Source organism: Cervus canadensis, chromosome 11 (assembly GCF_019320065.1).
Source record: "Cervus canadensis isolate Bull #8, Minnesota chromosome 11, ASM1932006v1, whole genome shotgun sequence".
Taxonomy (NCBI): Eukaryota; Metazoa; Chordata; class Mammalia; order Artiodactyla; family Cervidae; genus Cervus; species Cervus canadensis.
In genome coordinates, this window is record NC_057396.1 from 73,977,824 (window position 1) to 74,004,459 (window position 26,636).

At 40.0% G+C, this 26,636-nt stretch overlaps 1 protein-coding gene across 1 annotated transcript in view; it reads right to left on the reverse strand.

Annotated features, from left to right (window-relative positions):
• Nucleotides 1-362: 362 nt before the first annotated feature.
• The window catches only part of LOC122450480 (fatty acid desaturase 2-like protein FADS2B), a 39,044-nt gene continuing 12,770 nt past the window's right edge, over nucleotides 363-26,636 (reverse strand). The window contains exons 3-12 of the mRNA XM_043482855.1: nucleotides 21,108-21,305; nucleotides 18,460-18,561; nucleotides 15,095-15,220; nucleotides 10,901-10,961; nucleotides 8,201-8,277; nucleotides 7,941-8,038; nucleotides 6,426-6,522; nucleotides 4,430-4,509; nucleotides 3,067-3,192; nucleotides 363-768 (exon numbers count right to left, since the gene is read on the reverse strand). Coding sequence (XP_043338790.1) covers nucleotides 708-768; nucleotides 3,067-3,192; nucleotides 4,430-4,509; nucleotides 6,426-6,522; nucleotides 7,941-8,038; nucleotides 8,201-8,277; nucleotides 10,901-10,961; nucleotides 15,095-15,220; nucleotides 18,460-18,561; nucleotides 21,108-21,305 — 1,026 coding nt within the window. The 3' untranslated portion in view covers nucleotides 363-707. The remainder of the gene's footprint in view (nucleotides 769-3,066; nucleotides 3,193-4,429; nucleotides 4,510-6,425; nucleotides 6,523-7,940; nucleotides 8,039-8,200; nucleotides 8,278-10,900; nucleotides 10,962-15,094; nucleotides 15,221-18,459; nucleotides 18,562-21,107; nucleotides 21,306-26,636) is intronic.

Sequence of the window (26,636 nt, forward strand, 5' to 3'; positions counted from 1 at the left end):
TGCCATGATCACCTTTTGAGGGGAGCTGTTCCCAGGAGGCCCCATAGGGTCCTGCTTGGTTATGGAGACAGAAAGAAGTCTGGCCAATCAAACCATCTTTATTCCTGTGGCCAAAGAGCAGAGGGTGGAAATGATCTGCAGGATGGATAATCTGAATTCTAACCCAGTGCTCAGTGATCTGGGGAGTCATGAAATTTGCAGGCCTTGGGTCTCCTCCTCTCGGGAGATTATTGAACAAGCTGTTAGAAAACAAAAATTCAACTGAGTAAATTTGATGATTTAATTGGCTTTATTCAGTGACATGAATAAAGTTAATCAAATGGGGCTTTGAGAGGCTGGGCAAATGGAAGGCTTTTATTGGAAGAAGGGAGGGGCAAGGAAGCTCTCAGCAAAGTATATTTAGGGCAGACACCTTTTTTGGTGATGGGGAGAGGATAACAAGGGTTTTATCCTCTTCTTCTTCTGGGCTGGGGGCAAGGATGGAGAAGGGACAAAACACAACAGATTACCTCCTAGATAGCTGATCAAAAAAAAATTACAGATAGTTGATCAGAAAATTACAGACAGTTGATTAAAATTACACTTTGGGGAAGGTTGAAACTGCAAGTAAGTCAGGCGTTATAGAGGTTTGGTATCATGACCTTTAGCACAAGTGACACTTTGGGGCCTGAGACTTCCTCTTTAACACAGACTTACGCACATCCACATCATGTTTCTGGATGCTTGTAGTAAGCATCCATCCAGAGGGCTGCGGACTTCTTCAGGGCCCTGCGAGAGGAGCAGACAAAATTGTGAGTAGGTGAGACTCAGGTCAAAAGGGCTACTTCATGGAACATTTGCTTTTTTACTTAATTCAGGGCAACATCGTCATTTTCAGCTGTATCTGAAAAATGTCTTTTTATTTTGCCAGTAGGGTGAGTCAAATACACTGACTTATGTATTAGAATGTGAGTCCACCTTTTCTGGCTTCCCAGGTGACTCATTGGTAAGAATCCGCCTGCCAATTCAGGAGATGCAAGAGATGCAGTTTCTATCCCTAGGTTGGGAAGATCTCCTGGAGAAGGAAACGTCAGCCCATTCCAATATTCTTGCCTAGGAAATCCCTTGGACAGAGGAGCCTGGCAGTCTACAGTCCATCACCATTTCTATATGGAAGAGATTGAATTTTTCTTTCAATTATTTTTCTTCTGTACTCCAAAACATCACTTATCCTTTTCTCCATATTAAAAGAAAAATCTCTACTGAGTCTCTACAAGATAAACCATATATGTATACCAACCTATCCTGTATCCACCTACATCTCCTACTTTGTAAAGTTAAAGACTTTTCTAGGCTCTGGTGATACAGCTGTGAGTAGGAGTGGTGAGAGTCTTTCCACCTGGAGCTCTGGTCTACATTGAGAGATACATATTACATAATTTATTACCCAATATGCTATTAAATCATGATTGTAACAAGGATCAGAAATGAAAAGAAACAGGGGCTGTAAGAGCATGTGACAGGTTTAGTCTTGGGGGTAAGGGAGAACCAAGATGGAGAAAAGACCTTTTAGGTGAGCTTTGGAGGGTGAATGGAACTTGAGAAGATGACAGGAGGCAGGTGGCAAGTTGGGGGATTATTCTAGGTAGGAGAAAAGGTGACCAAGGATGTGTCATGGCCAGGGGCAGGGAGTTATGTAGCAGCTGAAGGGAGGTCAGGTATTGGGAGGGCAGGAAAGGAGGAGGGCAGTGGTAGAAAGTGAAGATGGGTCACTGTTCAGGGATCAGATCTGACCAGGTCTAGCCTTGCTGGCTTATTTATTCATTTTAAAAAGATACTCTTGCTTTTCTTTTTCCTAATTTTAAGATGAATTATACAACCAAAGTTTTGGCTGTTAATTTGACGAGCACAGGATTCTCTAGGGAACTATGAATGCTTCAGGATGAGTATGGATTCTCAGTTCCTATAGGAAGAGTCACCCCTGCCTGTCCCACTGAAAGGTTGTTGTTGAACGATAAGATGCCGGGATTCTTGGCCTCCGGAGGAGACGAATTCAATCTGGGGCCAGAGATGAGGCTGGATCGCTCAGAGCTTTTGTGTAATAAAGTTTTATTAAAGTATAAAGGAGATAGAGAAAGCTTCTGACATAGGCATCAGAATGGGGCAGAGAGCACTCCCTGCTAGTCTTCAGCTGGATGTTATATAGCCACTAGCAGTCTGTTAATGAAAAGAAAGGAATGCCTTAAAACTCAAAATGGCACCAGATAATTCACCCCAGGCCATAAAACGATTGACTTGAATCTTGTAGAAGGGCAGATTACCATACAAATAGTTTCATTTACATAGATTAGGGGAACAATATCTGACTATAACATACTGGTTTGTCAAGTAGGTTGAGCCACTTGGCGAACCAACTTGAAGACAGAGTCTGGGGTACATTAACAGAGCTTAAGACAAACATTTCCATAAGAAAAATGTATTGGTTAACTCAAGGTTTGAGAATAGTTAGCTTCAGGTGAAACCAGGTGTCATGGCAACACAGCATTTTAAGAGAAACCTCCTTTTAAATTTGTAGAGAAGGAGAAAAATATCGATAGTTTGTTTCCTCCTGCCACTTAAGACAGATAAAAATGTCTGGCACTTGCAGCCTATTTCCTCCATTTGGAGACCCCTGGCCTTCCTGCCTGTTACCTTCTCACCACCAGACCCTGCAAGCATCTTAGTCTGCAACCCTGGACCAGATAATTTGAGAGTCCCTCCCATTGGTTAAGTTCTAAAGCATATCAAGGCTCTGTGGGTGATACAAAGGCAAATAATACAGAACCCTGATTTATAAGAAGCTTGAAATTTAGTAGGCCATCAAGGCATTTTCACTAAGAAGTACCCAGAAGGCAGCAGGTAAATGGTAGGAATTACTGTTATCATTTCTGTGTTAGTGTTGCTCCTTATAGAGCCTCATGTCCATGCTGGGCACATGGATGTTCCTTAATAAATAGCCATTGGCTGAGTGATTCATAAAGCAGTGAAGAGTCTGGGGACCAGCAGTGAAGGGAAATGAGAGCTGTGGGTTGGAGGGACTGTTATTACCTGGCAATATCTCCAAGTGCCTTCAACATGGGCTTATTCACATATGGCAGTCCATGCTTGGCACACAGCGACTTCACCAGAGGTGCCACCTTGTGATAATTATGGCGTGGCATTGTGGGAAACAGACTAGGGAAACACAGAAAGGAGATATAAAACTTCTCAGACCTAAGGAGAAACCCAAAGTTTGCATTCCCCCTTTACAAAATAAAATGATATCAGCCACGCAGACCCAACCTTGACCTTGCACAATACTTTTGTTCTGGAAAGTTAAAAAACTTGCTGGCAGACTCATCTTATCCTTTAACCCACTACAAGCCTTTTGGGTGGCAGATGTTTAAGAAGAACTAAGAGAATATGTTTTAGCTCCTTCAGCTGTTTATTTTTGGCCTGATCAAATGAAAGTATACCATTTAGAACTTTCTACCATTTAGAACTACCCAGAGAACTGGAGATACTGAACTGCCCACCCCTCCCCTACTGATCTCTGTCTTAGTCTCTGTCTTTCTAACTTCCTTAGCAAGAATAGATGAATGCATATTAAGTCATGGTAAATAGCTAAAAGTCCTAGCAAAGGAATAGAAGTGAGGAGAGGTGGATTTTTAATTCCAAGTTTTCATTAGTCAACCAGATGACCATCTTGGATGTAAACCTCTCCTTTAATAAAACTGTGACTAATAATCTTTTTTGTTTGTTTGTTTTGCTGAAATTTTCAAGCCCTAATATGAGAAATAGAATGAAAAAAATTCCTTGAACAAATAGAAGTCTTGTTCCTTCTTTGACTATCATAGACTCACATGGTTTAGACAAAGAGAATGTGGAAAGCCTCGTCCCTGATACTCTGGAGAAATTGCCTCTTAATGTTTTAACTTGCATCAAGGTGTGAACTACCCGTTTCCTCTCTGTAACTGACCCATTGGTAAAGTATTTACAGATACCATTTAGAAATTGCAGCAGGGACTCCACTTCATTTATTTTGTAAACTTGGCTCTAAAGACACAGATAAGTAAATATTTGAAGTATAGCATAGTTAAGTTTGAACACAAGTTGGTTACCCAAGTGTCCTGATTTTTCTTAGGTTTTGCCAACAAAGCAAATGCAAAGAAATCACCAATTCCTAAGCCCATAGGAATCTGGAAACTGAGTCACTGATACTTTTCCAAGATTTCACTCCATTTACTCACAATTGTGACACTTCCTTCATTTCTTTCTTCCTTTCTTTATCATTGCTGTTAATCCTTTAGAGAGCCCGGGTTCATTTTTTTCCCTTAAGATGGTGAGTCTACTGCTCCTCCCTGGACTATATGGAGGGCAGTTATTAGTGACAGCCCTTTGCCCTTTATCGTGAACTATTTCTCGTACTCACTGGTGCTCAATTTGGAAGTTCAAGTGCCCAGTGAACCAGTCATTGAAAAAGGACTGTTCAACATTACAGGTGGCCAAGACCTGCAAAGAAAAAGCTTACGTTAGATGTAAATGAACTCATGTCAAACAAGAGATTTAGTTACTCTTTTAGTTATTCATCATTCAACAAGTGCTGATTGAGTATGCATTTTGTGTAACAAACCATGATGAATAGAAATTAGTCCCAGATCTCAGGGACCTTATAATTATAAGGGAAATAAGGCATTTTGCTAAGAAGTATAGATAAGGCAATAGATATGAAGAAGTAAATAGGATCTGAGAGGACTAAGTCACTATTTGCCCTCAAATTCAGAAGACTAAGGTATCACGAGTAAGGACTTTGGCAGATGGAAGTGGGATTGTAGGACTCTGGTAGAAATTATAGGAGTTTGAATATAATTACCACAGGATAGACTTAAAGGACTTCTAAATGGGGAATAAAGCATACAAGGGCTTTAATCAAGGGTTTTGTGCATATAAATGCATTTATTAATATATACAAGTAGCTTCCTTTTTAATCTAATGTATTTTATTTTATACAAAGACAGACTGAGAAGAAGTTCATGGGATTCTCCAGACTACTTGGAACACTTATGAATGTGACTTTTATTCAGTGCCTTTCTAAGATTTAATTCTTGTTTGGGTTGTTGCCATTTTGAATGTTATTTTTGCAGATGCTCTATGTCAGGGTTCCTCGAAGTGTACGTTAGAGCACCTTGGGATTCCCTAGAACACTTTCAGGGGATCTTCAAGGTCAAAATGATCCCCATAATACTTCTGAGACAGTATTTGCCTTTTTCATTCTCATTCATGCATGCTTATAGCATGGGTTTTACCAGAGGCTATTAAACATAGGATGATGTCATCACTCTGATGTTAACCTTTATTGGCTTTAAATTAATTAATAGATACTTTAAAACTCTGTTTCAATTTCAAATACAGTAAGTATCAGTGGATATATCCTCCACAAATGAAAGCTCTTTGATGTTCTCAGTAACTTTTAAGAGTGGTTTCTTGACCAAAATGATTGAGAACCACTGCTGTGTGGAGTGTCCACTGAATCTGGAAATGGGCATGAAGAAGGAAGCAGTATGATGCCTGGATTCTCCAGTTTACACAACACAGCCAGTGTCAGGCTTAGGGGGCAGTGGTATTCTGCATGGGTCACAAGTCTTTTAATTGTTAACAGCATGCTTGCAGAGAATGCAGAGGCTGTTCTCTGGGCCCCACTATCTATACAATGAAATGAGGAGGATTCCAGGGTTCTCCCTTCTGTTATTCTAGGAGTGTGAGATTTGTTGAAAGGCTGTATCATGTTGAGGCAGGTTTAGTAAACCTTGCCTGTAAAGTGCCACACAGTAAACGTTTTAATTCTGCATCACAGCTACACAGTTCTGCTGTTTTAGAATGAAAGCTATCATAGAGAATATGTAATGTATGAGTGTGGCTGTGTTCCAATAAAACTACAAAAACACAGACTGGACTAGATTGGCCCTGTGACTGTAGGTTATTAAGCCTTGGTTAAGAGCAAAGTTTCTGAAATCAAACTGCTGAAGTTTAAAACCTGCTTCTAGGGAACTCCCACTGGTCCACTGGTTAAGACTGTGTGCTTAACACAAGTTTGATCCCTGGTAGGATAACTAAGACCTTGCATGCCACACAGTGTGGCCAAATAAATACATAAAACCTGCTTCAAAAAAAAAAAAAAAAAAAAAAACCTGCTTCTACCACTTATCAGCTGTATGATCTTACACAAGTTATGCAACTTCTTCATGCCTCAATTTTCTCATTTGTAAAGTGGGAATACTCTGAGCATGTAGCTACATGTAGCTACATCTAACGTAACTACATGCAAAACAGTTGACGTGCCTGGCAAGCCTCCAATAAATATTATATGAGGTAAGCAGGTGGTAATCAGGATGCTTTGGTGGATACTTTCCCAAGAACAGCATTATTACCTGAGTGCTGAACCAGTCCTTGTTCTCCTCTTTGCTCATTTTCATTGGTATGTGGCTCATCTGGGTAACATATGCAATCCAGGGACTCTCAAGAAAGCTTTAAGAGAATAAAAGGAAGTTTAGATCATTCCTTGTGGAGTTTCAGTTCCGGTCACTGGGCTTGCATACCCGCTGGCAGATCTGGCCAAGCATTAGAGGGAATGGTAGTGACTCAAAGGTTCCAATAAAGTGGTGGTTATTTGATTTTCATCTTTGTAGACCTTTTATATCTGAATATTACACACTAGGTATCAGTCACACTCCCTGTCTTGCAGCCTACTGTACCAGAGCAGCGTCCCCAGTATTTTCTGTAGGCATTGGTGCAAGGCTCAGAAGATCCTAGATAACTGAAGGTCAGGCTTCCCTGGTGGCTCAGTGGTCAAGATTCCATCTGCCAGTGCAGGAGATCTGGGTTTGATTCCTGGGTCAGGAAGATCCCCTGGACAAAGAAATGGCAACCGACTCCAGTATTCTTGCCTGTGAAACCCCCAGAGCAGAGGAGCCTGGCAGGCTACAGTCCATAGGGTTGCAAAAGAGTCAGACATGACTTAGCGACTAAAGCAACAACAACTTAAGGATATATGCAATGTGTTTAACAGCTTGGCTGTTGTCATCAGATAGAACTGGGTACAAGTTGTGATTTGGCACTGCCACTGGCCCTTATTTGCTCTTGAATAAGTGATTTAATTTCTCTGAACTTTAGTTCTCTTACCAGAAAAATGAAATTGATACTATCTACATTGCCTGGTTATGTATTTTTGATTACATCAAATAAGATAATGCATGTAAAGCCTTTAGCAAATTGCCTGATGCATAGTAGCTACTGTTATGGTTATGAATAGTAATGCAAATGAATGAGGAAGGAATATATTGGGAAGTTGAAGAGGGTTATTAAGTTTAAAGTCATTCTGATTTGGGGAAAATCTCTAGTCATAAAATAACTTTTTAAAAGACTGGCCTCCTATTATCTTTGGTAAGTATTATGATGTCCAGCTGGATTACAGTTTGAAGGATTTGGTGATCAGGCAGAATGCAATTGTCCTTTGAGAAACGTGTAGGTCCACTTAAATGTGGATATTTTTAAGTAAACACATATGCTACTACAAGATTAGTGGTTGCCTGAATTCACAGTTGTGGAACCACATATATGGATAGATGACTATGGAGCTTGAATATCTTTGGATTTCGGTAATTTAGGTGGGTCCAGGGATTAATCTTCTTCAGATGCTGAGGGATTACTATACTGCAATTGGGAATTGATCACGTGGGAAAAAAGGCAAGATTGGGCAAATTCAGTTTCCAAGAAACTCATTCAACTATTTCATCTGTTTTATCCTACATTTTCTTGGAAATGTCTCAGCTACAAGAAGGAGGTCTGGTGTCATAATCTGCTAATCATTGCTAATCATAAATATCAGAAAAAGGTGAGAGGACCATCCGGGTAATAAGAGTAGGATAATATTATTGTTTTCTTACTTGATTAAGTATATGAGCCCCATGGTTCCGAAGATTCCATAGAAAGGACCAAATGTGATGAAATAGCGGATATAAAAGCTGCTGACCCAGGCAATGTCCTGCGGAAAGAAGTGCTTGAAAGTTAAGCTAGTGGAAATAAAACTGGCTAAATCTTATATCCTGGTACTCAAGGAAGCTACATCTGGAAAGGACCAAGCATTTACATTTTTCCCTTTTCTACCAGCCTGATCTAGCTTTAGAGAAGGAATCGAGTTACTCACCTTCCAGTCCCTTCCGTGGTACATCTCTAGAATGGATTTCAGGTTGAGATATACTGGTATGAGAAGGGGGGCCCCAACTGAAAACAAAAACAAAAACAAAACAAGAAGATGGTGAACAAATGAGCAGATATGATTCTTATGCAAGCTAGTGGGAGTTGATCTCCTTAACATGCTACCCCTGGAATATTGCCCCTGAGAAGGGATGCAAGGTGGAGATCCATAACCACACTCTGGATGCTGCTGGGCTTTTAGAGTCTCTGAGGCTCAACCAGGACTTTGGTTCAAGCTCCCTTAAGGAGACTAGGGAAGCTTTGAAGATCCGAGTCATTCTTGATGAAGGTATCCTGGAAGGGATTCTGCTCTGAGCCTTTAAGTTTTCTCAGGGTCCCTGGAATCCTTCAATCCTTCACGATCCTTCGTGTTGGACCCTGTCACAACATGTCAAGATGGCAGATACAGAGCGGGCATACTGTGTCTGGCCAAATAGTTATTTGCCTGCATCTCTCCCAGGACCAGTGAAGTTGCTTGGAGCACATAGGAGTCATATGGACAACCTTCAGATTTTGACAACTCTCTCCTTGATCAAACTTGAGTTGGATGCTCTGGACCCCCTTCCTGACTAAGCTTCACATTTGACCTGTAAACTTTCAAAGCCTGTGAACTGTCAGCACAGATGATTTTGTCCACCCTACACACTAAGAGACTTGCACAAATGTTAGAAATCGTTTCTAAGAACAGTTCAGGGCCATGCTCCTGGGATGACTCCAGTCCCCTTAAAATTCTTGAGAAAGTTCAAGACTGTCCAAAGAACTTACTACTTGTTCAGTAGGCTTCTGACCTTCTTTTTATTCAATCATTTGTTAGAAAACTTACAATTATAAAATTCATACTGTGTCCCTCTGGAATGGATTGTCCCTAATCCAGAAATGTCTTTCTCAAGGACATGGGAGTCATCTCTTTGAAGTACAGTCTTGGAGGATCGGGCTGTGTCCTGAGGCCTTTGGGAGGGTAAGGAGTTTGACTTTGATAAGCACCAGTGAGAAGACACACATGGCTTAACCACATGACCAGCTTTCCCTCCCTTTATCCTCTTTCCCTAATTTCCTTTAGCATGTCCCAGTGTTTTAAAAGTCTCCCCCCTTTCATTTCTGAGAGTTGAGCTCAGCTTATACTGAAGTACCTTTCCCTACTACAGGAATCTGCATGAAAGCTGTCTCGCCACCTTTAGGAAATGTCAAGCTTCATCTCTCTTTGACAGGTTGAGTAGGACTCATTTGTACCTGTCATACTAAGTTAAAGACATTTGAAAGAAAATGACAAATTAAACAGCTCCTGAGGATGATGTGGTTTGTAAGCTGGGCATGCTGCAGTGAAGCTACAATATTCATCCATTCCTCGTAAGCTAAGGCTGTATTGTTTTACTACACACAGGAGGAGAGTTCAGACAAGAGACCCCAACAGTTTTTTCTTATGTGAATACACATCTGTCTGGGCTGGAATAGTTACCTTTCAAACTGGGGCACCAATGTCCTCCATATCCTTTTTGATCATGAAAGAGAATAACCGCATTAGGATAAGTCCTCAGAATTCTAGCACTGGAAGAGGCTGCAGTGGTGGTTGAGCCTCGTGTCTCAGAAAATGGACTCACAGGCCACCCCGGTCAGGCAGGAGACAGATGACCACTGGTGGCCAGTGTTTGGGCGAGCCAGACCATCTGCAACCGCTTCTCAATCTTAACACTGCTGGCATCTTAGGGTCAGATAATTCTTTACTGTTCAGGGCTGTTCTGTGTCCTGTAAGGCATTTCACAACATCCCTGGCTTCTGCCCCATGGATGTCAGTACGATTCCCCCCACCTTTGTTGCAATAATTAAAAAAGTATCTATACGGTGTCAAATGTCCCAATGGGGGCAACTATGTTCTTAGGTGAGGACCACTGATCTACAGGAAATGTTTGGAATCTTCCCTAATTTGGGTTTCTTTTACAAATGAGTAAGCATGTTTTAGATGAGCATATTTTGGGGTCCTAAACTTTTCTTTGTGAGCTATCATGAGTTTGACTTGGTTAAGAGCAGAACATTTTTGCTTCTAATATTTTCATGGGTATTAGCATTATTCAGCTACCCTATTTTCTCTCAAGCCTAGAATATATCCAGATCTATCTTATATATGTGTGTGTGTGCATGTGTGTGTGTGTGTATCTGTCCACTAAAATACCTTCTCCAGCTGTATGTAAGCTGTGGGAACAGTCAACTTTCTTCCACACAGAAGCTCTGCAGGTGATTTTTATTCATGAGACTCTACCTATAGTCAGTGCTTGAGCATTCTTTTCCTACTTTTCCTCCCTATCCATATACCACTATCCTTTTCTTCTTCATAAGTATTGTATTTATCCAGGACGAGAATCACAGATACCAGACCCCTTGATTGGCATCCTGCCTCCCATCCTTCTTGGAACATCTCCTTCCCTGTACAGTAGCCAGAGTGATGAGATGCCCATTAAGAATGCCTAATCACTCTTCTATTTTCCTTTTCATATTTCACCCAGGTAAGTCTGAAATAAAGCATGCTGCTTTTTTGAGGCACAACTAGACATGGGATCATCTCTCTGTGGGAGATTTCAGTCATGCCTTCTGGTTTGACAACAGTTTGCTTCAAGGAAATGGGAAGATAAGGATTGTGGCCCCATGTGTGACTCACCCATGTAGAAGTACAGGTGCTGCTTCTCGTAGTTGATGTATTTGATTTTACTGTTGCCATACTGAATGGAGAGAAAATAAAACTAAAGTAAGAACAATATAGACTTCTGTTATTATACTCAAGGTCGTGTGTGTGTGTGCACCCATGCGTGTGTGTGTGTGTGTAGAATACCTATAGAAAGAGCCATCTGGTCAGAGTTCATTTACTGTCAAACTGAAGCCACTGAAGAACCAGAATTGAAGGGGAAGGAAATACTGTGGTGCCTTTTTCTTTATTTAAATGTGGGCAATTCTTGCAGGGGTGGCTTATTCCATTTGACTTCAGGGATTGTAATCGTTTATTATTATATCCATGGGAGCCATTTTGAAATTTTTGTCCTGGTGTGGAATGGAACAGTGATGGAGGAGAAATATTTCTGATAAGTTTTCAAGGTCTTTTTCAACCTATGTGCTTAGAATTCTGCTTGAAGCTCAGGCTACTTGTATCCATTCATCCATTTAACAGATATTTGTTGAATGGTTGTGTTATAAAACACATAGTCATAACCTCTAGTATCTACTTCATCTTTCCTCCTTTAAGTCCATTGTGGATCTCATCCTGTGATTTACTCATTTTTAAGGCATGATAATATATAATCTTACCACTGGAAATTTGAGTCATTTTCCAGGGGTCTTCTTAGTTAACTTAGTCTGTACCCAAATGCACAAGGGCAGCAAATATCTTGAGAGGAGGCATAGAAGTAATGGTTTATCTCTATTACCTAAGAGACACTTAATAAACGTCTAGCTGAAGTAATTAATGAATGAATGATAATTCAAATCTCTATAATTTTACCATATGTTTAGTCAGTTAAAACACTGTGAGCCAAAAACAACAACAACAACAACAACAACACTGTGAGCCATGTTTGATTTTTGCCTTTCCTCTTCTTTTAATGCTTTCCCTTCTACATATTTCTTCTGTTATTTGGATATTAGACTTGACCTTTCTTTCTCTTACTATCATGAATAAAAATAAATGTCATGGTGATAAAATAATGATAGTTATTTACAGTTACTCCCATCTGGATTTAAGTGGTAGGAAACTACAAACAAAGCTAGTTGAGGTGATGGAATTCCAGTTGAGCTATTTCAAATCCTGAAAGATGATGCTGTGAAAGTGCTGCACTCAATATGCCAGCAAATTTGGAAAACTCAGCAGTGGCCACAGGACTGGAAAAGGTCAGTTTTCATTCCAATCCCAAAGAAAGGAAATCCCAAAGAATGCTCAAACTACCACACAATTGCACTCATCTCACACACTAGTAAAGTGATGCTCAAATTCTCCAAGCCAGGCTTCAGCAATACGTGAAATGTGAACTTCCAGATGTTCAAGTTGGTTTTAGAAAAGGCAGAGGAACCAGAGATCAAATTGCCAATATCTGCTGGATCATCAAAAAAGCAAGAGAATTCCAGAAAATCATCTATTTCTGATTTATTGACTGTGCCAAAGCCCTTGACTATGTGGATCACAATAAACTGTGGAAAATTCTGAAAGAGATGGGAATACCAGACTACCTGACCTGCCTCTTGAAAAACCTGTATGCAGCAGGTCAGGAAGCAACAGTTAGAACTGGACATGGAAAAACAGACTGGTTCCAAATAGGAAAAGGAGTACGTTAAGGCTGTATATTGTCACCCTGCTTATTTAACTTGTATGCAGAGTACATCATGAGAAACGCTGGGCTGGAGGAAGCACAAGCTGGAATCAAGATTTCCAGGAGAAATATCAATAACCTCAGATATGCAGATTACACCACCATTATGTCAGAAAGTGAAGAGGAACTAAAGGGCCTCTTGATGAAAGTGAAAGAGGAGAGTGAAAAAGTTGGCTTAAAGCTCTACATTCAGAAAACTAAGATCATGGCATCCTGTCCCATCCCTCCATGGCAAATAGATTGGGGAACAGTAGAAACAGTGGCTGACTTTATTTTTTTGGGCTCCAAAATCACTGCAGATGGTGATTGCAGTTATGAAATTAAAAGACGCTTACTCCTTATAAGGAAAGTTATGACCAACCTAGACAGTATATTAAAAAGCAGAGACATCAATTTGTCAACAAAGCTTCATCTAGTCAAGGCTATGGTTTTTCCAGTGGTTATGTATGGATGTGAGAGTTGGACTATACAGAAAGCTGAGCACCAAAGAACTGATGCTTTTGAACTGTGGTGTTGGAGAAGACTCTTGAGAGTCCCTTGAACTGCAAGGAGATCCAACCAGTCCATCCTCAAGGAAACCAGTGCTGGGTGTTCATTGGAAGGACTGATGTTGAAGCTGAAACTCCAATACTTTGGCTATCTCATGCGAAGAGCTGACTCATTTGGAAAGACCCTGTTGCTGGGAAAGATTGAGGGAAGGAGAAGGGGACGACAGAGGATGAGATGGTTGGATGGGATCACCGACTCAATGGACATGGATTTGGGTGGACTCTGGGAGTTGGTGATGGACAGTGATGCCTGGCATGCTGTGGTTCACGTGGTCACAAAGAGTCGGCTGCTACTGAGTAACTGAACTGAACTGAAACTTGAAAGAGGGAGTTGGTGGGAAATTTTGGAGGGTTGGCTAATATAGGTGAAGGGTTGATTTTTGAGTATTGTTCCAAAGGAGAAGTCTAACTTTTCCAGAGTATGAACACAGGACCTGGCCCCTACAGGATTTAATTAATACTTGTTGAAGGAATGAATATTTGAAGAACGTGGTACAAACTGACAGTAAAATGGGAAGAACAGAAATGTTTAGGGCTTATCCTTATTAGTTTTGTTGTGAAACAATTGGATTTTAGAGATTAAATGATTTTAAGTAATGTGTTGTGCAGTTGCTTTGAAGTTAAAGTATACAGAAACCTAAGGCTTGAGGAATATGTCTCTAGAATGGTGGAGAAGTGATGATGTCTCCATCCTCTGTGAAGAGGCAGCATGTGATCTGGATACAGTTCTATGAAAGACACTTCTGGGGGGAGTCAGGCTGCCTCATGAACTCCAGTGAGACAAATCTCCATTGCTTTGAGGGAATGAGGAGAGAAGTCAAAATGTCATAAGTTTAGTGATCAGCCGAGGAGTTCACAGGGATTCCCTGGTGGCTCAGACTGTAGAGCGTCTGCCTGCAATGTGAGAGACCCTGGTCTGATCCCTGGAGAAGGAAATGACAACCCACTCCAGTATGATTGCCTGGAAAATCCCATGGGTGGAGGAGCCTGGTGGGCTACAGTCCATAGGGCCTCAAAGAGTCAGACATGACTGAGCGACTTCACTGCAGGAGTTCGCAAACTTTAGAGAGCTCTGACTTGTTTGTGGAGTCATGGTGAAGAACAACTGAGTGAAGACTACAAGGTTTCTTTCTTTCTTTATATCTCGGCAGGAGACTTTTTCTCCTAATTGAAAGAAGGTTGTCTTCCCAAACTGGGAAAACCTATTTTCAGAAAGTTGCACAATTCTGGTTACCACAAAGTCCACACAGCAACTGACCAAGCTACACTTCTTTGTTGTTAGAAAGCACCTAAATTCTTCCAGAAGGAGATAGAGCCTCTGCCTAAGCACTTAATTCTCAGGATTTATCATTTCCTCTCAAGGAAGGATAACTTTCTGGGTTATCCTTATACCTTCTATGTTGAAAGCAGACTCTAAAAATCTTGGTAATAATCCTTACATGCTGGTTTTTAAGCTGAGGTTTAAGAAAGTCAACAGCTGAGACATTCTGGAGTTTGTCTTCCTTTTTCTGTTGCTTAAGAGGTCTGAATTAGAGGTGAGGTCCTAAGTGTATTATGAGGCATTTGAGCTGAGTTTCATGTGTAAATGAACCAAAATGAACATAGAAATAAAAATAACAACTTAGTTTCTTCCAACAGCTATAATTAGTTGACATATGTAGACGTTTTGTGATTTAGCACTTGTTGAGTGTTCTGCCATGCCTTCTATGAGTGATTTAGCCTGAAAGACTTTTAAGATCATTTAGTCATTGATTCCACATTTTATTCTTTCTTTCAAAACCAGATTCACTTACTTAAAATCTATATCCTGGACTTAAAAGAAGAAGAGATGCTCTGAAATCATGCTTGAAGTCAGAATCTCCAGCCTGATCTCCTCAAGACAAAGGTGTAGACCTTTCCAAGAACGACTTCCTGAAACATTTCTCTAGTGCTTAGGATTTCTAAACATACCTTGACAGGTTGTAAATCTCCAATAACAAAAAGTGGGCCTACATCAATATCTGGGTCTTTGGGGTAGATGTTTGTTTTGACATGATGTTGGAAGTGCCGGTTATTCCACCATTTTGCAGATAGGCCCTGAGGAGAAGAGAACATTCATTAGCTGCAAGATTTCTCTCCTGAAATATCTTTCATTATCAGAGTTTTCCAAAACTAAAGAAAACCAACCCTGAATATTCATTGGAAAGACTGATGCTGAAGCTGAAGCTCCAAAATACTGACCACCTGATGTGAAGAGCCAACTCAATGGAAAAGTCCCTGATGCTGGGAAAGATTGAAGGCGGGAGGAAAAGGGGATGACAGAACATGAGATAGTTGGATGGCATCACTGACTCAATGGACATGAGTCTGAGCAAACTTTATGAACTGATGAAGGACAGGGAAGCCTGGTGTGCTGCATTCATGGGGTCAGAATGAGTTGGACATGACTAGCGCATGAATAGTAATAATCAGAGTTTTCTGCCTACATCTCCAAAGTTTAATTAAGATATGGATTCCTGGAACATGCTGTCCCTCATGCCTGGGTCACAGCATGATTCTCTGGCTAGAGGTTTTAAAAGCCTACCAGCAAATAATTATCTTATCCAGGAACACAAATTCCAGCGTAAAACAACTCCTGATAATGAAGAAGAATAAAAACCATTGAAATGTCTTTCCATCTTTCTTTTTATTGTCCTCCTTTTAAAAAGAAATATGAAATAGGTAGAGCAGAGAGTACACTTCTTATTTTATAAATAAAGAATCTTCAGCCCTAAAACTAATTAGTTCTGGGAAGGAAATGGCCCCAGGGTTCCTACTTCAATGAATATTTTAAAGAGTCATGGATCTGAAGTCATCTCCTATGGGGGCTTGCCTCTGATCATCACATGTTCAAGCTTCAATGATCTCATTAAATATAAGTGACAATAAAAGCATTTTAGTTGATGCTGAGCTCATATCACCTCTGATTAAGTTGTTTGGGATTTTCTATCTTTCAGTGAATATCTGAACATTTTAACAGAGAAAAGGATTTGGAAGCACATCAACTTAGTTGCATCCACTGGGTGTATAAATGCTTCTGTGTGGTTTGGGAAAATTATCTACCCTTTGATGTTCAACTTCATCTTCAGTAAATATAGTATAATATAATGACATTTACCTGTATGGGTTGTGTGAGGAAACATGAGATGCTGTAAGTAGAATGCTGGCATATTGAGATATTCAATTTCTCTTCTCTTCCTCTATTATGTTAATCATTTATAGAAAAATACGCAATAGTCATAGTTTTTATTGCATATTTGACATCTCTCAAAAATTGATTAACACGTATTTTAGATCTGCAGTGCTCAGTAGAGTAGCCATTATCTATGTGTGGCCACTGAGCATCTGACCACTCAAATTGAGGCAGGCCGTGTAAGTATATAATACATACTAGATCCAAAGCCTCAGAATGAAAAAAGAAATGTAAAATATATTAATAATTTTTATATTTCTTTCATGTTAAAGTGAAAATATTTGGAATATATACAGGAGTAATAATGTTGGAAGAGGGTGTTTGCTGTGACAGGCCAGTGTGTTCTCTTGGCAAAATTCTTTTGGCCTTTGCCCTGCTTCATTCTGTACTCCAAGGCCAAAGTTGCCTGTTATCCCAGGTGTCTCTTGATTTCCTACTTTTGCATTCCAGTCTGCTATAATGAAAAGGGCATCTTTTTTGGGTGTTAGTTCTAGAAGGTCTTATAGGTCTTCATAGAACCATTCAACTTCAGCTTCTTTGGCATTAGTGTTTGGGGCATAGACTTCGATTACTGTGATATTGAATGGTTTGCCTTGGAAATGAAAGAGATCATTCTTTCATTTTTGAGATTGCATCCAAGTACTGCATTTTGGACTCTTTTCTTGACTATGATGGCTACTTCCTTTCTTCTAAGGGATTTTTGCCCACAGTAGTAGATACAGTGGTCATCTGAATTAAATTCACCCATTCCAGTCCATTTTAGTTCACTGATTCCTAAAATGTCGATGCTAACTCTTGCCATCTTCTGTTTGACCACTTCCAATTCTCCTTGATTCATGGACCTAACATTCCAGGTTCCTATGCAACATCGCTCTTTACAGCATTGGACTTTACTTCCACCACCAGTCACATCCATGGCTTGGCGTTGTTTTCACTTTGGCTACATCTCTCCATTCTTGCTGGAGTTATTACTCCACTCTTCTCCAGTAGCACATTGGATACCTAATGACCTGGGAGTTCATCTTTCACTGTCATATCTTTTTGCCATTTCATACTATTCATGGGGTTATCAAGGCAAGAATACCGAAATGGAGTACAAAATGAAGCAGGGCAAAGGCGAGCAGAGTTAGCTAGACTTGGATTACTGTGATACTGAATGGTTTGCCTTGGAAATGAACAGAGACCATTCTGTCATTTGGTTCTTCACCAAATCCTAGAACATCAGAGAAAAGCTGAGATCCAGTTGAAGTCCTAATTTTAGAGATGAGAACTCTGAGAGCCAGAGATGAAATCTGACTTGTTCGGGGTTGCACAGTGAGCATTATCAGAGCCAGGGCTGAAACCGACGGTCATCAATCCTTGTACTGTTATCAGGTTTCCACCCATCATTCCATTCCTGCATCCATCCCTTCATGCATTCCACACATGCTTATGGAAGGCCTACTGCATGTTAGGCACTCTGCTAGGCGCTGCATTTCAGGGGTGCATAGGGCAGTGTGCCTATCCTCCTGGAGCATATGTGAGGAAGATAAGACCAACTGCCCCTGCTTTTTCCAGCAGTCTGGGTTTTGCAACCCTCAACTCTTAAACAGAGCCATCTAACTTTCCTTTGGTTTCTCTCTTTTGTTAAACTTTTCTCTATTCTGCATCTTTTGTTTTATTTATACATAGTCCTCCCATGGCTAAAATGGTTGGCTGGATTCCCCTAGCCCCCCAGAGGTACATGTCCAGATCCCTTCTAAGAATATCCCTACTCATGACTTTATAGGGTATATCTCCTGAGAGGTGTTTCTTTAGTGGTGTACCAGGGATTGGGCCAAATAGTTTATTGGCTAAGAAAAAAACAGAACTTCTTAATAAAAATAAACCTTTCCTCCTAAACAGTTAAAATTCTAATTTTAGCATATATGTTATAATGTTATGTTATATATATATATATACATATATATATATATATATACACTTATATATATTCACTACATTATTTGTATATTTACATTTACTTTTGGGATGTGTGCTAAAAATTTTTGCTGATAAGCATATGTAGAAACCACTGCTTAGGGAAATGACTTTCAGAATCCCATCATAGTCCTAGAACATTTACCTGGATATGACTCATCACAAATTTTTGCATCAGGCGGTTCCACTTGGACTTCTTAAATATGGATAGGTGTCCCATGTCATGTTGCAGAAATGAACCCTGAGCCTGGAAGAGACAGGGTTGCAGTCAGAGAAGTTGACAAGGAAAGAAGAAAGCAGTAAGTGGGCCCGCTGGTGGGTTCGGACCCCATGAGAACAGTGGAGATCTCTGTATCTGTCACACTTGCTGAGTGCTTTCCCGTCCCTGTACCTTTGCACAGGTGGCTCTCTAAGCCTAGAATCTTCTCTCTACTGTCAGAATCGTCCAGTGTGGAATGGAAGGAGGATGCCTTTGGAGTCAGGCTGACTAGGGCTCTGAACTGTCCTTCACCACTTTACAAGTTATACAACTCTTGGCAAGCTAGTCGGTGGCTCTGAGCTCAGTTCTTTGTCTGAGAAGCAGGGATTATAACATTATACCTTGCTCATTCAGCTGTCTTGCAGCCAAAATACATGTAAAATTCCTGATAATCCTAAGCAGTCAAACAAGTATTTGTTTCCTTTATTGATTCCAAAAGTTGCTTCTCAAAGAATAAAGCAGGTTGACTTTTCAAGAAAAAAATTAGCATATAAAATTTTGTAATTAACATTGATGTTAATTCTCCATGAAACCATCCCCAATTGCCTCAATTGGAATTAGATGCCTCTTTCTGCTCCAACAGCTCATGCTTGTTTCTTTCCCTTCTGCCTTGTATTGTGTCTAGATATTTAAATGACCATCTCCTCCACTGGATGACTGCTGCCCAAGTGCAGGGTCAGGTGTGTTTCCCTTTGTGTCCACAATACAGTGTTGTGGGCATAGAAGGCCCTCTTCAGAGATCTGTGCTTCATTCAAAGGATCTATCAATTGCCCTGATACATGCCAGTTGCTGATTGCCATTTCTGCAGAATCCATGATCCTATTATCATGTAATAATAAGTAGACTCTCTTCATAGACTGATGTATTGATAAGTATTGGTGAAGTGAGGCTTTTGGCTAGGGTCTCAGGGAATTTTTTTAAAAATACATATTATATATATAACATTTTAAGTAGAATCTTTTATTATTAAACAGCATGTATAAATAGTGAATACACACACACACACACACACACACACACACATATATAGATACATACATATAGGTATGAATTAATGCCAGGAGAAATATCAATAACCTCAGATATGCAGATGACACCACCCTTATGGCAGAAAGTGAAGAAGAACTAAAGGGCCTCTTGATGAAAGTGAAAGAGGAGAGTGAAAAAGTTGGCTTAAAGCTCAACATTCAGAAAACTAAGATCATGGCATCTGGTCCCATCACTTCATGGCAAATAGATGGGGAGACAGTGGAAACAATGTCAGACTATTTTTTTGGGCTCCAAAATCACTGCAGATGGTGATTGCAGCCATGAAATTAAAAGACGCTTACTCCTTGAAAGGAAAGTGATGACCAACCTAGATAGCATATTAAAAAGCAGAGACATTACTTTGTCAACAAAGGTCCATCTGGTCAAGGCTATGGTTTTTCCAGTGGTCATGTATGCATGAGTTGGGCTGTGAGGAAAGCTGAGCACTGAAAAATTGATGCTTTTGAACTGTGGTGTTGGAGAAGACTCTTGAGAGTCCCTTGGACTGCAAGGAGATCCAACCAGTCCATCCTAAAGGAGATCAGTCCTGGGTGTTCATTGGAAGGACTGATGTTGAAGCTGAAACTCCATTACCTTGGCCACCTCATGCAAAGAGTTGACTCATTGGAAAAGACCCTGATGCTGGGAGGGATTTGGGAGCAGGAGGAGAAGGGGACGACAGAGGATGAGATGGCTGGATGGCATCACCGACTTGATGGGCAAGAGTTTGAGTAAACTCCGGGAGTTGGTGATGGACAGGGAGCCCTGGCATGTTGCGATTCATGGGGTCGCAAAGAGTCAGACACGACTGAGCGACTGAACTGAACTGAACTGTATGTGGGGCTTCCTTTTTCATGGTGGCTAAGATGGTAAAGAATCTGCCTGTAATGTGGGAGACTCGGATTTGATCCCTGGGTCAGGAAGATTCTCTGGTAAAGGGAATGGCGTCCTATTCCAGTATTCTTGCCTGAAGAAATCCATGGACAGAGGAGCCTGGTGGGTTACAGTCCACGGGGTCTAAAAAAGTTGGAAACAACTGAGCGATTAAAAAGAAAAAAAAAAAAAAATAAGTTCACGTATGTGCATATAGTCTTAATAAAATCATTGAACAACCATTAAAAATGTTGGTTTTTTTAATGAATGAAAGATAAAGGCAAAGGTTACATGGTCTAGAACAGAACTTCAGTTACTGACATTGTGTGGATAATATCGGGCAAAGGGTAGCAACTGTCAAGGATATTTACCACATGCCAGTCTCTGTGCTAGGCACTCTACAGAGTAACTTGTTTAGTTCTCCTGAGAATATTTTCATAAAAAAATCATTACCCTGTGTTACAGATGAGAGAACTGGGGCCCAGTGGGTTTTGATAACTTGCTGGTGTCAGACACTGATGAGTAGCTTGCCAGGAAGTGCTGGGCAGCCACTGACACCAGTGTAAAGAGGGAAGAAAAAATTCTGAGGCTTCCCATAGATCCGCTGCCTGGGCTTAGGACACCTACTTACCTGAGCAACCGTGAGAAGAAGAGAAATGAGCATTGTGATAAGCCAGCCATTGCCAAAATGCCACACTATTACCCAAGCCAGGGCTTCCAAGATCAAGACCTGGGCGAAGTGAAGGAAGAAGAACCCCAGGTTGGCAGTGAACATATTCATGGTCTCTAATGTCCTCCGCAGTTCTTGGAAATCTTCCACCAACTGGGACTGTGAGATAAATATTCAAGAAAGGAATTAGTTCCTTCAGTGGAGAGGGAGTACAGATGAACATAATTATTAATCTATTTTAATAATTAAATCTATGATGCTTTAATTTTATGAATATACATTTATTTATTTAATAAGTATAATTATGCATAATTTAAACAAAAAAAATTTTTAAAAATTAACAGAAGCAAAATGCTTAAAATAAGTTACGAAATTTTTTTTTTCTGGAGAAGAGGCAGATGAGTAGTCATTTGTAAAGTGTCCTCAAATTGTTATGGGACTTATACTTCTTTTTTTTTTGGGGGGGTGGGGGGTTTCAATGAAGAGATACATATCTCTAACAATTCTCTTTTTAAAACTGATTAATTAAAAAATTTTTGACGCAGATCATTTCTTTGGAAGTCTTTATTGAATTTGTGACAATATTGATTTTATTTTATGTGTTTTTTTTTTTTTTGGCTGTGAGGCATGTGAGATCTTGGTTCCCTGATGAGGGATCAAACCTGCACCCACTGCATTGAAAGGAGAAGTCTTAATGACTGGGCTGCCAGGGAAACCCCCCAAAAGTAGTTTTCTACTTTTCAGAACAAAGAGTTTTATTGACATGTAGGTGATGAACAATGTTGCATTGGTCTCAGGTATATAGCAAATGATATATATGTGTGTTTATATACACATATTGTTTCTTCAGAGTCTATTCCATTCTAGACCATTATGAGATACTGAATATAGATCCCTGCCAAACAGTAGGTTTTTGTTGTTTGTCTGTTTTATATGTAGAAGTGTGTATCTATTAATAATAGTTGCCTTTTTAAATCAATGTGTTGTTTGATCTCTGATTATACTTTGGGGAACTTTGCTATCTACATGGATCTGTGTTACTTTCTAAGTTATCAGCTGATAACATAGATAAGTGGCTGGCTTATCACAATATTCATTTCTTTTCTTCTCACGGTTGCTCAGGTAAGTAGGTATCCTAAGCCCAGGCAGTGGCTTTATGACTGGCATATCAATATGCCAGTCTTTAGCATGTGCAAAAGACTTCTCTATGAATGACAGAGTTCACTTAGATTAGCTCAAAGGATGAATGTCCTGTGAGATGCTCAGAAGCTCTACAGGAGTAAGACAGGGTTTCCTGTGGTATTAGTGTGTGTGTCCGTTGGTTGGAGGAGTCCTGATTCTGTGTAGATGCACTGTGCTTATGTATGTAGGTCAAGTGCTAGCACTGATTTACAAACTTGCACATCATACTCGAGAGTCAGTGAAAGGCCTGGGAAGAAATATCTTCTTAGCTTAATGACTATAATGGGTTTGAAACTCAGACTGTTGAGAAAGTGACCAGGATATAACAATGAAAACTGGATTGTTCAGATGTAAAAGAGAAGAGAACTTTGAAATAATAATAAAAAAAGAGCTATGAATATAATCCTAGAAGCAAGAAAATTCATTTAAAAATTCACTGATAAAACTTTTAAATGATCCAATCCCTGAGAAAAATCTGGATGGTCTCATCTCTAGAGGCCCCATGAACATCAGAATTCTGGTGGCCATAGATAACTTTAATAGATCACACAAGTGTGCTAGTCAACAAAAGAGTCTGAAATACAGTACTTGGGTGCAAAATAAAAAATTAAAGATGATTTCTGTTCATTCCCAAGGGAAACCATTCAATATCAGAGTAATCCAAGTCTGTGCCCTGACCACTAATGCTGAAGAAGTTGAAGTTGGATGGTTCTCTGAAGACCTACAAGACCTTCTAGAATTAATAGCAAAAAAGATGTCCTTTTCATCATCAGTTCAGTTCAATCAGTTGTGTCCAACTCTGCGACCCAATGGACTGCTACATGCTAGGCTTTCCTGTCCATCACCAACTCCTGGCGCTTAATCAAACTCATGTCCATTTATTCAGTGATGCCATCCAACCATCTCATCCTCTCTTGTCCCCTTCTCCTCTGCCTTCAATCTATCCCAGCATCAGGGTCTTTTCAAATAAGTCAGTTCTTTGCATCAGGTGGCCAAAGGATCGTACTTTCAGCTTCAGCATCAGTCCTTCCAATGAATATTCAGGACTGATCTCTTTTAGGATGGACTGGTTGGATCTCCTTGCAGTCCAAGAGACTCTCAAGTGTCTTCTCCAACACCACAGTTCAAACGCATCAATTCTTCAGTGCTTAGCTTTCTTTCATCATAGGGGATTGGAATGCAAAAGTAGGAAGTCAAAAGATACCTGGAGTAACAGGTATGCCTGTTACAAAGTAACAAGCTTTGCCTTGGAGTACAAAAGGAAGCTGGACAAAGGCTAACAGAGTTTTGCCAAGAGAACTAACTAGTCATGACAAACACCCTCTTCCAACAACATAATAGATGACTCTACACATGGACATCACCAGATGGTCAATACAGAAATCACATTGATTATATTTTTTGCAGCCAAAGATGGAGAAGCTCTATATAATCAGCAAAAACATGACTGGGAGCTGATTGTGGTTCAGATCATGAATTCCTTATTTCAAAATTCAGACTTAAATTGAACAAAGTAGGGACAACCACTAGGCCATTCAGGTATGACTTGAGGGAAATCCCTTGCACTTATACAGTGGAAGTGAGAAATAGATTCAAGGTATAAGATCTGACAGACAGTGCCTGAAGAACTATAGACAGAGGTTCATAACATTGTACTGGAGGTAGTGATTAAAATCATCCCCCTGGAAAATAAATGCAAAATGGCAAAGTGGTATCTGAGGAGGCCTTACAAATAGCTGAGAAAAGAAGAGAAGTGAAAGGCAAAGGGGAAAAAGAAAGATATACACATCTGAATGCAGAGTTCCAGAGAATAGCAAGTAGAGATAAGAAAGCCTTCCTCAGTGATCAGTGCAACGAAATAGAAGAAAAAAATAGAATAGGAAAGACTGGAGATCTCTTCACAAAAATTAGAGATACCAAGGGAAAATTTCATACAAAGATGGGCACAATAAAGGACAGAAACCATATGGACCTAACAGAAGCAGAAGATATCAGGAAGAGGTGGCAAGAATACACAGTAGAACTATACAAAAAAGATCTTAATGACCCAGATAACCATGATGGTGTTGTGATCACTCACCAAGAGCCAGACATGCTGGAGTGTGAAGTCAAGTGGGCCTTAGGAAGCATCACTAACAACAAAGCTAGTGGAGGTGATGGAATTCCAGCTGAGTTATTTCAAATCCTAAAAGATGATGCTGTGAAAGTGCTGCACTCAATATGCCAGCAAATTTGGGAAACTCAGCAGTGGCCACAGGACTTGAAAAATCAATTTTCTTTCCAATCCAAAAGAAAGGCAATGCCAAAGGATGTTCAGACTTCTGCACAATTGCACTCATTTCACACAATAGGAATTAATGCTTAAAATTCTCCAAGCTAGGCTTCAACAGTATGTGAACTGAGAACTTCCAGATGTACAAGCTCGATTTAGAAAAGGCAGAGGAACCAGCAATCAAATTACTAACATCTGTTGTATCACAGAGAAAGCAAGAGAATTCCAAAAGACATCTACTTCTGCTTCATTGACTATGCTAAAGCCTTTGACCATGTGGATCACAACAAACTGAGGAAAATTCTTCAATAGATGGGAATACCAGAATGCCTTATCTGCCTCCTGAGCAACCTGTATGCAGGTCAAGAAGCAACAGTTAGAACTGGACATGGGACAATGGAGTGATTCTAAATTCAGAAAGGAGTACATCAAGGCTGTATGTAATAACCCTGCTTATTTAACTTCTATGCAGAGTATATAATGCAAAATGTCAGGCTGGATGAAGCAGAAGCTGGAGCCAAGATTGCTGGGAGAAATATCAATAACCTCAGATATGCAGATGACACCACCCTTATGGCAGAAAGTGAAGAGGATCTGAAGAGCCTCTTGTTGAAGGTGAAAGAGAAGAGTGAAAAAGCTGGTGTAAAATTCTACATTCAAAAAATGAAGATCATGGCATCCGGTCCCATGATTTCATGACAAATCACAGTAACATTATACTGGAGGTGTTGATCAAAATCATCTCCAAGGAAAAGAAATGCAAAAAGGCAAAATGGTGTCTGAGGAGACCTTACAAATAGCTGAGAAAAGAAGAGAAGTGAAAGGCAAAGGAGAAACAGAAAGGTACACCCAACTGAATGCAGATTTCCAGAGAATAGCAAGTAGAGATAAGAAAGCATTCTTATGCGAACAAAGCAAGAAGTAGAGGAAAATGATAGATTGGAAAAAGCTAGAGTTCTCTTCAACAAAATTGGAAATGTCAAGGGAACAATTCTTTCTAAGATGGGCATTGTAAAGACCTAACACAAAAGAAAATATTAAGAAGATGTGGCAAGAATAAACAGAATTATACAAAAAAACTCTAATGACCCAGATAACCAGGATAGTATGGTCATTCACCTAGAGCCAGACATTTTGGAGTGTGAAGTCAAGTGGGCCTTAGAAAGCATTGATATGAACAATGCTAATGGAGGTGATTATAGCTAATGGAGGTGATGGAATTCCAGCTGAGCTATATCAAATCCCAAAAAGATAATGCTACTATAGTGCTACACTTGGTATGCAAATTTGGGAAACTCAGCAGTGGCCACAGGACTTGAAAAATCAATTTTCATTCTAATCCCAAAGAAAGGCAATGCCAAAGAACATTCAAAGTACCACATAATTGTTCTCATTTCACATTCTAGCAAGGTAATGCTCAAAATCCTTCAAACTAGAGCTCAATAGTACATGAACTGAGAACTTCCAGATATACAAGTTGGATTTAGAAAAGGCAGAGGAACCAAAAATCAAATTGCCAACATCTGTTGGATTATAGAATAAGCAAGAGAATTCCAGAAAAATAAAACAAAACAAAAAACCTGCTTCACTGACTACTCTAATATTCCTCTGGGTTTAGTGTTTCTTCTGACCCTTTGTGGATCACAACATGCTGTGGAAAATTCTTAACGAGATGGAAGAGGTAGACCTGCCTCCTGAGAAACCTGTATGCAGGTCAAGCAGCAACAGTTCGAACCAGACTTGGAACAATGTGCTGGTTTAAAATTGGGAAAGGAGTATGTCAAGGCTGTATATTGTCACCTGCTTATTTAATTTATATGCAGAGTACATCATGTGAAATGCTGAGCTGGATGAAGCAGAAGCTGGAATCAAGATTGCTGGGAGAAATATCAACAACTTCAGATAAGAAGATCATACCACTCTGATGGCAGAAAGTGAAGAGGAACTAAAGAGTCTGTTGATGAAGGTGAAAGAGGAGGGTAAAAAAGCTGGCTTCAAACTCAACATTCAAAAAATGAAGATCATGGCATTCAGTT